Below are 13,179 nucleotides of genomic sequence, written 5' to 3' on the forward strand. Positions count from 1 at the left end.
TGATCTTGCTTGGGTGGCAGAGATCAAGTGAGATACCTCTTCATCTCAGCTGGTCAGTTTAGTGCCACATCTTTAGATGTTGGGAAGGGACTCTGCCTGTGCTGTGCTGCTTTGCACAATCAGTTGTATATTGTCTACTAGGAGTCTGTGGTCTCACATATAAGGATGGGCAAGAGCATGTTATAGCTATGAGGAAGTCAATGAACTATGTAATGTATCTACCTTCTCCTGTGTTGAAACAGAAGCTGAGGGTTGCTGTTGTTCATAGGCTGATGTCCAGAGTGCCATGTTGTAGAGAATTCTCAGTTCTGGCTTTCTCCTCTTGGCTTAGTTGAAGAGTTAGTGTGAGAATAATTAGTGTGTAGAAAGGGGGATTTAAGGCAGCTTAGCTTTTTGTAACATTGAAAAATAAGGTAAATAAAAATTCAAGTCCAGGAAGAATCCATATTGGAGTCGAAGGCTTGACTATAGAAATTCAGGTCATAGGTCTTACCCATTTTTTTAAATTGAGCTATGCATTAACTTTTGATCTTTCTTTGGCCCAAAGGGTCATGATGCTGATCACGACTGTGATTTGCATTGTACATAAGAAAAAATCTACCAATCCTAAAAATGGAAAAACTAAATGCTACCATTACCCAAATGGAGGCAATTCTTTTCATACATCTGCTACCTCCCTTTCTGTGTTATGATACTTAGGGCTACTTTTCCCCCAAATAGTAAAGAAAAAAATTCCTTATACTGGCACAAAATGTAGTAAGAAAAAGATGCATTTGGGGCCTGTTCTCATCTTGTGAAAAGTGCTCAGTACTTGAATCCTACAGGTCTGGATTCACACCACAGCTCCATGACTTTCTTCTGATGTGGCCTTGGTGAGCAAGTTGTTTCATCCTTCTACTCCTAGAGTTTCCTCCTCTGCAAAATGAGTATTCTCACTCCATCTTGCAAAACTGCTGCAAGCTTTGAGATATTTATATAAAATACCTGGTATGTTGTAGTAGATGCTCAGGGGTGAAAAAAAGTAGCTATTTTTAAGTCTGGGCTTCCTTGGTGGCTCAGTGGGGAAGAATCTGCCTGCCAAGCAGGAGATGCAGGTTCAGTCCCTGGGTTGGGAAGATCCTCCAGAGAAGGAAATGGCAACCCTCTCCAGTATTCTTGCCTGGGGCCTGGGAAATCCCATGGACAGAGGAGCCTGGTAGGCTGACCCCATGGAGTCACAAAAGAATCAGACATGACTTAACAACTAAACAACAACAGCTATTAATTCTGGAAACAGACCAGATTTACTGAACTCACCCTCTGACAGCTGTCAACCTAAGATTGCAGATCTGATTTTTGAACAGTTATTTTTCAGGTCAATGTGAATATCAATTATAAGATAACTGCTTTGTAAGAATTAAATGAGATAGCATAATACTTGCTATCTAAGAAGTGCTTAATCAGATCAGATCAGTTACTCAGTCGTGTCCGACTCTTTGCGACCCCATGAATCGCAGCATGCCAGGCCTCCCTGTCCATCACCAACTCCCGGAGTTCACTCAGACTCACGTCCATCGAGTCAGTGATGCCATCCAGCCATCTCATCCTCTGTCATCCCCTTCTCCTCTTGCCCCCAATCCCTCCCAGCATCAGAGTCTTTTCCAATGAGTCAACTCTTTGCATGAGGTGGCCAAAGTACTGGAGTTTCAGCTTTAGCATCATTCCTTCCAAAGAAATCCCAGGGCTGATCTCCTTCAGAATGGACTGGTTGGATCTCCTTGCAGTCCAAGGGACTCTCAAGAGTCTTCTCCAACACCACAGTTCAAAAGCATCAATTCTTCGGCGCCCAGCCTTCTTCACAGTCCAAATCTCACATCCATACATGACCACAGGAAAAACCATAGCCTTGACTAGACGAACCTTTGTTGGCAAAGTAATGTCTCTGCTTTTGAATATGCTATCTAGGTTGGTCATAACTTTCCTTCCAAGGAGTAAGTGTCTTTTAATTTCATGGCTGCAGTCACCATCTGCAGTGATTTTGGAGCCCAGAAAAATAAAGTCTGACACTGTTTCCCCATCTATTTCCCATGAAGTGATGGGACCAGATGCCATGATCTTCGTTTTCTGAATGTTGAGCTTTAAGCCAGCTTTTTTACTCTCCACTTTCACTTTCATCAAGAGGCTTTTTAGTTCCTCTTCAAGTGAAGTTCCACTTCACTTTCTGCCATAAGGGTTGTGTCATCTGCATATCTGAGGTTATTGATATTTCTCCTGGCAATCTTGATTCCAGCTTGTGTTTCTTCCAGTCCAGCGTATCTCATGATGTACTCTGCATATAAGTTAAATAAGCAGGGTGACAATATACAGCCTTGACAAACTCCTTTTCCTATTTGGAACCAGTGTGTTGTTCCATGTCCAGTTCTAACTGTTGCTTCCTGACCTGCATACAAATTTCTCAAGAGGCAAATCAGGTGGTCTGGTATTCCCATCTCTTTCAGAATTTGGAGGATGCCCATTGCTATGTCTGTGCTATGATATCTTTTAAAATATTTTTGGTAGAGAGATAATAGGAGACTCCATAAACCAGTCGGAGTTGACAATTTATGAGAAATGAGAAGGCTTAAGGGGTCAGGCTTGTCCTGGAGGAGACGAAGCCTGTTCACATGGCCTTCCTCCCACATAACCACTCTGTCCATAGAAACCGTTCCACAGAGGAGCTCGGCAAGTGCTAGTGTGTCAAGAAGTCGACTCCGAGGTCCTCATTACTGAGCCTCTCATGAAGTTCGTAGGTGACCTTGCAGAGTGAAAGTTCATTTTTTGGTTTGCAAAGGCACTTGGCTAACATGCTGGAGAAGCTGAAAAAGGCCATCATTTTTTCACCACATTTCCCCCACTTAATCACATATGCAGCTGTCAGGCAGCGCTACAGATCAGGTCTGTGATGTCAGGTTCCTTCGGAGGCATTTGTGTGGTAAATATCTTGAACTGTTTCCCTGACATCGAGGAGGAGTGTCCCTCCTCACATTGGAGGAGTTGTGATTTAAAGGGTAGAATCATCTCTTTCCACAGTGGGGAAAGAGTCAGTGGTGGGGGCCTGTTCACCTGTGGTCATGGTCATTCACGTGGGTTTACGCATCTTCATACTACTGGGGTTAGTCTTTGGGGGACCCCTAGGCCCATCCCTTTGCTCCTTCCAGCTTCTCCCAGGAGCCCTCACCTCTCTCCTTCCAACCCCCTTCTGTGTACTCCTTACAGTCAACTCATGAAATGGTGTATTACTCAGTCTCAGATTAAGTAAAGTATAATACATTTGAATAAATTTTTTTCCCTATACCAATAGAAGTCCTTTCAATTCATGCTGTTCTTGAATCACATTTTTGGGTGATTGACAGCTAGAAGCCATTACAGAACCCCTTAATAATGGGATTAGTGCCAATAATTTATTCCTTGTGCCTTTAGTACAACTAATGCTAGCTTCTTCCTGTAGTTAATCTCTGAAAGTTAATGAGCTGCCTTACAGCTAAAACTTAGAAAAAGCACTTAAACAGTTTTTAAGGGCAACCACTGATTTGATTAGTGAAAAGGCCACATGGTATTTCTTCCTACTCTTCTTGAATGTGGGTTCTTTGGAATTGTTTTCTAAGTAGAGATTTCATTTCTTGTTCCAAAGGGAAGATAACAGCTTCTTTCGATGGAACTATTAAAATGGATTATTGATTACTGGCATCTATAAAAGATCTTAGTACCTTGTCATTTACTGAAGAGGGAGGTTTTCGTATTTATCATGTGTCAGTAAAGATATTCCAGTATCTCTCTTGACAAGATAATTAGGGAAAATTGCACATTGAGCAAACTGAATTGTAGGCACAGAAGAGTAGGTGGGTGGGAAGGGGGAAGGTAATGTTGACTGAAAGAGACTATTTTCAGAATCAAGTCAAACATAGATGAGCTAAAGCTATTATGATTTAGTCATTGTCCATTTTGTAAATGAGTCTGTCTTAGATAATCTGTTTATCAGGTGATAGGAATGAAGTACGACAGGAGAACTCTTAGATTTTTGCCACTGGGAGAGAGAACTAATGTCTGTGTTAGAGAAAGAATCCTGTTTTTGAAATGGTTATCAGTACAGGTGCTGGAGCTCCATGGATTGGTGGCTGCTTTGTGACAAGGTGAGCAGACCCATCCACACAGAGTCCCGACAGATCTGGACACTTGGTCTTAGGCAGGTCACTTGTCTCTAATGACAGGTCTCATCTGGAAGTTGGTAATTGGGCTTGCTTGGTGGCTCAGATGGTAAAGAATCCGCCTGCAGCGCAGGAGATCTGGGTTCAATCCCTGGGTCTGGAAGATCTCCTAGAGAAGGAAATGGCAACCCACTCCAGTATTCTTGGCTGGAGAATCCCACAGACAGAGGAACCTGACAGGCTACAGTCCATGGGGTCACAAAGAGTTGGACATGACAGAGTGACTAATATTTTCACTCTCAAGTTGGTAATTACCCAGATTCCACTTGTCTGGCAGTTATCAGTGTAACAAGTGCAAGGTTTTTGTTTTGTTTTTTTTTTGTTTTCTTTTTTCCTTCCATCGAGCGTGTTCTTCTGCTTGCAAATCTTTGTGAGTATGAATCATCTTAACAGGATGACACAGCTTCTTATTTACTTCTTCACTACATTGTTTTCAGACTTCACTTAGCAAATTACAAAGGAACATCAGAAATTCTGTGACTTGCATATACCACTGGGTGTACAGTACAGGCATACGTTGGAGATATTGCAGGTTTGGTTACAGATCACTGCAATAAAGCCAATATCACAATACAGCTAGTCCATGAATTTTTGCTTCACAGTGCATATAAAAGTTACATTTACACTGTATTGTAGTCTGTAAGTGTGCAAAAATAATTACATCTAAAAAAACGTGCTGCTGCTGCTGCTGCTAAGTCGCTTCAGTCGTGTCCAACTCTGTGCGACCCCATAGACGGCAGCCCACCAGGCTCCCCCGTCCCTGGGATTCTCCAGGCAAGAACACTGGAGTGGGTTGCCATTTCCTTCTCCAATGCATGAAAGGGAAAAGTGAAAGTGAAGTCGCTTAGTTGTGTCTGACTCTTCGCGAGCCCATGGTCTGCAGCCTACCAGGCTCCTCCGTCCATGGGGTTTTCCAGGCAAGAAAAACATGCAGACCTTAATTAAAAGATATTCATTGCTTGAAAATTCCAAAACAATTGCAATAGTCACATCAAAGATCACTGATCACAGATCACCATAACAAATAATGATAATGACAAAGTTTGAAATATTGCGAGAATTACCAAAATGTGACACAGAGACACGAAGTTAGCAAATGCTCTTGGGAAAATGACACCAGTCATCTTGTATGATGCAGGGGTGCCACCAAGCTTTGATTTGTCTTAAAAAAAAAACCAAGTATCTGTGAAGTATAGTAAAGCAAAGCACAGTAAAACAAGGCCTGCCTGTGTATTTCAGAGATGGCCTTGCACACTTTGAATAGTTGTAGGATCCAGAAGAGTTTCGGACTAGCCATCCATTTATACTCACTCTTTCCTATACAGACCTTGTGCTCGCTTGTCTTGATACTTTCGTTCATATTATTTCTGCTTCATTCCTTTCTGCAATACCAACTTCAAGCACTTCTTTCAATAAACCTTCTGTTGTCGTTGATATCTACCTACTCTGAAGTTATAGCTTTAGTGGCCTTACCCTTTTATTTATTTTTTTTAATTGAAGGATAATTGCTTTTCAGTGTTGTGTTGGTTTCTGCCATACATCAGTGTGAATCAGTCATAAGTATACATATGTCGCCTCCCGCCCACCCCCTCGGTTGTCACAGAGCACCGGGTTCAGCTCCTTGTGTTATATGGCAGTTTCCCACTAGCTATCTATTTTACATGTGGTATATATATATATATTTCAGTGCTACTCTTTCATCCCACCCTTTCCTTCCCCTGCTCTGTCTACAATTCTGTTCTCTATGTCTACAAGTGGTTCTCCTCTTGATTGGGATATAATTGCATGTCCTTTGTTAGCCCACACCATTATTGTGCATTGTTGTTTAATTATTTAGAATGCAACTGGATTTTCACACTGCTAGCTGAGAGCTCTGTGTTGTAAATCTTGATACCCTCCCTGGTGCTGAGCACAGGTCTCTTATCTGTAGAGGACACCTAAGTTTTTGTTCATCCTCCCATCTATTTGGCATTCAAGGCACATGTCGAGTGTTTCCTTCATACCACACGCTGGTGCTTGGTACTGAGAAACTAAAGCTAAAGAAGATGTGGTGTCATTTTTGCCATCAAGTGGTACATAGTCTATGTGGGACAGGCAGACTAGTAAATAGTTAAAGCATATTATGAATAGAAAGAAACTGTGGGGCATTTTTATAGTCCAGGAACATTTTTATAGAGAGGGATATTTTTGCAAATGTTTGAATTGTATCTTAATAGAAAAATAGGATTTCTCTTAAACTGAAAGTTAAAAACGCATTTTGGAATTGCTTGATATTTTGACTTTATAGATTGCTGCCATTATCCCAAGTATTATCACACCCTTGTACAGATTTTAAAGTATATCGTGTGTTAACTTTATTTACATAAAACAAAAACATGTCTTGGCACTTGCTAAAAGAGGGAATTCCAATGAATAGAATGTTGTATTTCAGAGGAGTTGCTTTTAAACTATATAAAGCCTAACTTTTATCCTGCTTGAGGTCTCGCTTCATGCTCCAGGTCTCATTCTCTGCTCCCAGGTTCTTTCTCTGCTGCTACTATGAACTCTGGAAGCTGGGTGTTTCCATTAGAGCCCAGGGCTGCCTGGAGACCTCTTACAGTTAGAAAGCTTGAAGCTCTTCCTTTGTGGGGTGTCAGGATTAAACTGGGCAGGAGGCACTGTGTTCTGTCCAGAGGAAAGTATGATACCAAAATTCAGCCCTCTCCATCACCCATTTAACACAAACTGATTAACCAAACAAAACCCCTTAAAATTGTTTTCAACAGTTTGACATTAAATGACTTTTAATAAATTACATTATAAAAACATTTAAGTCAAGATTGAAACATTAAGATATGTGCTTTATTCAAGTGGCTTCTTTACTACAGACAATTCAAGTGCAAGTATCTCTTCTTTCCTATTTTTATTCTGTTTGAACACAGTATCAAGGTTATGTCCTCTGAATATCAGTTCTAGCCTCTTGAATATAAAATTTACGCCAGAAAGTTGAGCATTTTTCTTCACCTCCCTTTTTCCTAAATTCCTGAAATAATAAGTTTGTTTACATTTCTATAATGAAGCTCAAGTTTTACCTTTTTTCTTATGACATGAAGAAATAATGCATAGTGGAAGGTGACAGATCTGGGTTCATTTCCTAGCTAGTAAACACTGGGCTGCTTTCTGCTGCAGAATGTGAAATAATATGACTTTCTAGGGTTACTTTAGACCCACATGAGATAATGTGAAAATCCTGTAGTACCATTTGAAGTGGAAATGACCTGCACCTGTACCAGAAACAAGTGGTACTACTGTATTTGATTAGGCAGCAAGAAGGAATTTGTGAGAAGTAGTCTTTCTTCCTGGAGAAGGCAATGGCACCCCACTCCAATACTCTTGCCTGGAAAATCCCATGGACGGAGGAGCCTGGTGGGCTGCAGTCCATGGGGTCGCTAAGAGTGGGACACAACTGAGCGACTTCACTTTCACTTTTCCCTTTCATGCATTGGAGAAGGAAATGGCAACCCACTCCAGTGTTCTTGCCTGGAGAATCCCAGGGACGGGGGAGCCTGGTGGGCTGCCGTCTATGGGGTCGCACAGAGTCGGACACGACTGAAGCAACTTAGAAGCAGCAGCCTTTCTTCCTAGGTTTCCAGAAAAAAGGGCACTTAAAAGAAAAAAATGGAACCAAATCTTACCAATCTTAACATAATTTGTCTCTTAATTTCAGTTTGTCCACAGGAGAAATTGAAAACCACGCCCAGTCCCTTCATCTCTTTGAGACATTGAAGACCGACCCTGAAGGCTTTCACAAACACATGGTCAAGTATATTTACCCTACGATCAGTGGTTTTGATCACGAAAGGCTGCTGTACTATTTCACTCTGCTGGAGAGCTGTGGCTGTGCGGATTTCGGGAAGTACGCCATTAAACCGGAAACCCATGTTCGGCTACTGAAGAAATTTAAGGTAGTGGCATCAGGTAAGATGATCATCTTCCTGCCTGAATTCATTCTTTAAATTCAGTCTCGGACTTCATTTTTGGTACATGATCGTGTTCCTGCACCGTGGCTGGCATGACTGTGAAACCTCAGTATTTTGATGCTAATTGACTTTAGTTATCTCTCTAGCTCCTTTACTTACTGTTGAGAGACTTAAATACTAGAGAAAGTTAGGTCACACAGTGACTTACAGAAGGCCTGGTATTCAAATCCAAAGTTCTTGAGGTCTTTTTTCCCCTACTCCCATTGTTTATATTTTATCTATATAAATGACAAGGTTGAGACACTTTAAAATAGGCCATTTGGCAGAATTTTACTTCAGTGGAACCTATGTGTTTAAGGAATGTATGAAGCCTTTAAAATAAGAGCTTTAGAATCTTTAATGAATTGTGGAAATCTGTAGAATGGTGTCTATTTGTCTTTATGCTCATAACTAAGAGGTTAACCAGAAGGTATGCAATTAAAGATAGGGAGAGAAAAAGGGGAAAAAAAGAAAAGAAAAGAAGTTAACTACATTAAAATCTCTCAAATCCGTATGAAATTGTATAATTTACTGAACCCGGGTCTCCTGGCATTGCAGGCAGATTCTTTACCATCTGAGCCACCTGGGAAGCCTTTATAATTTATAAGGTACTTTCATCTGCTATTCATAACGATTGTGAGAATTTACTTCAGTTTAACAGTGGTTTACTGAGTAACTGAATTCGACCCTGGACCAGACACAGAGGAAAAGGAGTGAGGTTCAATCCCTGCCTTTAGGTAGTTGATGAGATGTCAGCTGGATGACAGATGAACCTGGTGCAGTTTGGTGAGAGAGCTGTTGGAAGAGGATGTAGGTGCTGTGGGGCACTGAGGAAGTGAGGAGATGTTGCCAGGTCCAGGGTACGTGTGAGGATGCTGGGACTCACAGAGTGACCTGTTGAGGGCTGCACAGTTGGCCAAGCTGCAGGCAGGGATTGGAACTCAGATTTTCAGTTTTATCTCAGTGACAAACGAAGCTGTCTGTTGGAACTGAATCTTTTCATTCAACCATGCAGAGAGGCCCTGTGTGGGTTTGAAAGTTCCTGTATGTTTATGTTGGAATGAACTACTCTCTCTTTTTCTTGCCTTTCCAATAGGTCTTGACTACAAAAAGGTGACTGATGAAAACATGAATCCCCTTGAGGCATTGGAGCCAATCCTTTCAAGTCAGAATATCTTATCCGTTTCCAAACTTGTTCCCAAAATCCCTGGAAAGGATGGCCGCATGCTTTCCCCAAGCTCTCCGTACACCATCTGGTTACAGAAGCTGTTCTAGACTGGAGACCCTCACCTCGTTAAACAAGTCCCGGCATCCCCCCAAGAGTGGCTGCACGCCTGTGACGTCTGCATGAAGTACTTCGATCGCCTCCTCCCAGGCGACCTCATCACTGTGGTGGATGCAGTGACCTTTTCTCCAAAAGCTGTGACCAAGGTAACCAAAAGATAGCTTCACGTAGACTGGCCATTTTAGAAGAAATGAAAATTGCCCTTCTGGTCTGTCAATTGGTTTTTGTTTCCTTTCTTGAAATGAGAAATACTTACGTGGTTGGTGGTTTCGTTTTCTGCTGAGCATGACGTATGTTCATTGGGAGGTCATTTTCCTCTATCATAATTGTACAGGTAGTCTAAATCAGGCTTGACGGTTGTAATTTGCACATCCATTTTGTTCATATTATAGTTGTTCTCATAATATGTCATTTTATATTAAATACTCCATCCTCTTCTTTCCAACTGACGAGTGGAAAGAACCTCCAGGGCCAAGCCCATGTTTCCTGCATTCAGAGCCAGGCTAACAACTTGCTGCATTGAAAATCAAGATCTTAAAAAATTTTTGCATTAATAACACTTAGGACGTGACTGGCTGGTAAAATTGCCTGGAGTCTGTGTGGCATTTTCCAATGTCCATTCTGTGTCTCGGTAAGCACTTTTAACTGGATTCTAAGTCCTGCTGTTGCTCCTTCAACAATGTAGACTTTCACAGAAATAGAGAGTATAGGTCCTTCCCCTCCCCTCTTGCCCCTCTCACCCAGACTCCCCTGCTTACCACAAATGTGAATTTCTCATTGCTTGGACATGGGGCATTGTCTCGCCTAGAAAATCTGACTGCTGGTCTCAGATCTAAACAGCATCATCTTTGGGACTCCCTTTCACTTTCTCTCCCGTCTTTGCTGCTACCTTCTCTTTTTACCAAGTTGCCCAGTCTGCCCAGGACCCTACCTTGTGTATTTTTACTGTAGTTCATGTTATCCTGAAAACTGAGCATAGAGTCTAAGAATCCAAGTCATTCATTTGGAGATTGGCACAGGTGGAGGTTCAAACATCTACTAGAAATGCTAGTTTTAGCCGCTTTGCTAGATTAATAGTTGTGGGTAACCAAGGACTCCATTTCCTTATTATAACTCAATTAATTCAGTTAATAACTTGGTTTGAAATTTTATAACCAATACGGTGAAAAGGAGATAATCATTTTTGTTGTTGTTAAGAAAAAAGCAAGGATGGTTATAAAAGGATTTAGCATGATATATCTGAAAAGAGCACACGTGTAGAGTTACAAGGCTTTGAACTTTGGACCTGCCACTTCTCAGCTCCTTGGTTTAGCCTCAGGAATCTCTGTTAGACTTCTGCCTCCTTAGGGCAAAGGCTGTAATTGGAATTTATGAAACAGATAATAGCATTACCCTGATTTGAGTAGGTGAGGAAATGAAATTGAGGTTGAACAAGGTTAATTTGGTAATAGAGGAGCTGTGATTTGAGCTCAGGGAGGCTTGTTCCAGGGTCTTTGCTCTTAAGTACTGAAGTATACTATTTCTAAGAAGTAGAACAAACAGCTAGAGTCAAGGGACCTGGAGTCTTTGTAGCAACTGTGGGAGAAAAGTAGGGCCAGAGAGCCCCAGGCATTTTCAGTCCAAGCGGAGCAGCCTGTCATGAATGGCTTTTTCCAGAGCAGGGCTAAGTCTAAATGAGGAAGGCCGGGCCGGAGCCTCGCAATGTCTGGGAAAAGACGAGAGTCCAGCAAACAGTGGATAGATCTCCAAGGGGTGAGAAGTTGGAGTCCAATTACGTACTAGCAACGCTGCAAGTGTGTTTTGGAGGGAAAGGGCTGAGAAAGGAAAATGGCTCCAGAGCTGGGTGGGACCTGTGAACCAGCTGAAGGAGCTCTACAAGTGAACAGACTGGCCAGGAAGATGGAGTGGCCCAGGCTGAAGAAGGTTTTATGTATTTTGTCTAAGGGCAGAGACAAAGCCTAGCATAGCCAGCCAAGGCCATGTTCTAATTGTGAGCACGGGTATGGGGGTGGACAAACAGCCTAGACTTTCCAACAGTGGTTATTTGCTCATGGTTAAGCAAACCTACCCACTCCAGTGTTCTTGCCTGGAGAATCCTAGGGATGGGGGAGCCTCGTGGGCTGCCATCTATGGGGTCGCATAGAGTCGGACACGACTGAAGCGACTTAGCAGCAGCAAGCAAACCTAGGATTTAGATGCAGAGTCTACTCAGATTGTTATTTATGTTTTCAGTCAGAAGATTTTAAGTTACAGCACATTCTCATCGCCTTAGTTTCTTAAAGATACCCTCAAACCACGAGAAAATATATGACCCAGTTGTCTGTGGGCATATGTGCACTTTTTCCAAGGAAAAGATGCATAGCTAACCCAGTTGGGATCAAGTCAGTTAATTGTGGTGTTGTTTTCTCTTAGCCCAGATGGTGTTAATTCTCAGCAAGATATTTTGCTATAGAATGTGTCAAGAGGTGGTTTCCTACTAAGTCAAGCTATAGAAAAGTAAGACAGCCACATTAATTTGCTATCTTTAGCTTTATGTCTATTCTTGGTTTATTAATTGGCAAGCTCTAAGTTTTCCATTCAGAGAGGGCAAATACAAAGTTTAGGTGCAGTGCGTCTTCGATATCACACAATGCTGTCCTAGAGAGAGAGGGTATAAAATTCATGTTGAAATACACCCCTCACACGTCAGAGGACACATTTGGAAAAGGAAATGCGGCTGGATGTGGCCAAGTTTGCGAAACACCAGATGCTGCCACAGCTTGTACATGATGTAAAAAAATGTAAAATAAATGTATGTTACTCATATATAGTGTGCAGTTTTCAAATGTGTACCCACATTTAATTCAGAGCCAAACTTTTGGAAAGAACTGGTGAACTCCTGCTAGAGGGCCTAACAAGTATTCAGATACTGGAATTCATAGAAGAATATCCCCAAAGCCTGAATTTCATACCCATTCTGTGATGAAATAAGCCTGCTAAGGCATTTTGCCTTCATAATAATAGTCGCTTGCGTTAGCAGAATTCATAGACATTCTGGGGAAAATATTCACAAAACAACATTATGTCATGTAGGCTAAGATTGAATTTGCATAACATTCGAGGTGATGAATATGCAGAAGGAAAAAGAATACAAATGTTTCAAGTGCATTGGCTCTAGTTCTCAATTGCCCCTTTCCAGTTGAGTCAGGTTAGGGTTGCTCTCATATTGCTTTTCCAAATCAGTAATTAGAAACATTTTTATAGAAGGGCCAGGGAACAAGTTCGTGGGTTAGAAATCCAGGAAAATGGTCAGCAAAGCTGAAAAGCAGGTCAGAACACCATTTGCTTGGTTCAAACATGATGTGATTATAGAAGGGGGCTGCTGCTGCTGCTGCTAAGTCGCTTCAGTCATGTCCGGCTCTGTGCGACCCCATAGATGGCAGCCCACCGGGCTCCTCCATCCCTGGGATTCTCCAGGCAAGAACACTGGAGTGGGTTGCCATTTCCTTCTCCAATGCGTGAAAGTGAAGAGTGACAGTGAAGTCAGTCAGTTGTGTCCGACTCTTCACGACCCTATGGACTGCAGCCTACCAGGCTCCTGCATCCATGGGATTTTCCAGGCAAGAGTACTGGAGTGGGGTGCCATTGCCTTCTCTAATAAAAGGGAGCACTTGCATGTAATCCCAGCCTTTGT

At 42.0% G+C, this 13,179-nt stretch overlaps 1 protein-coding gene across 1 annotated transcript in view; it reads left to right on the forward strand.

Annotated features, from left to right (window-relative positions):
• LOC129641149 (NBAS subunit of NRZ tethering complex-like) overlaps positions 1 to 9,789 on the forward strand; it is a 65,047-nt gene extending 55,258 nt beyond the window's left edge. The window contains exons 12-13 of the mRNA XM_055565930.1: positions 7,930 to 8,180; positions 9,318 to 9,789. Of these exons, the coding sequence (XP_055421905.1) occupies positions 7,930 to 8,180; positions 9,318 to 9,496 (430 nt within the window). The 3' untranslated portion in view covers positions 9,497 to 9,789. The remainder of the gene's footprint in view (positions 1 to 7,929; positions 8,181 to 9,317) is intronic.
• Positions 9,790 to 13,179: the final 3,390 nt, after the last annotated feature.

This window comes from Bubalus kerabau, unplaced genomic scaffold (genome assembly GCF_029407905.1).
Source record: "Bubalus kerabau isolate K-KA32 ecotype Philippines breed swamp buffalo unplaced genomic scaffold, PCC_UOA_SB_1v2 scaffold_78, whole genome shotgun sequence".
NCBI lineage: Eukaryota > Metazoa > Chordata > Mammalia > Artiodactyla > Bovidae > Bubalus > Bubalus kerabau.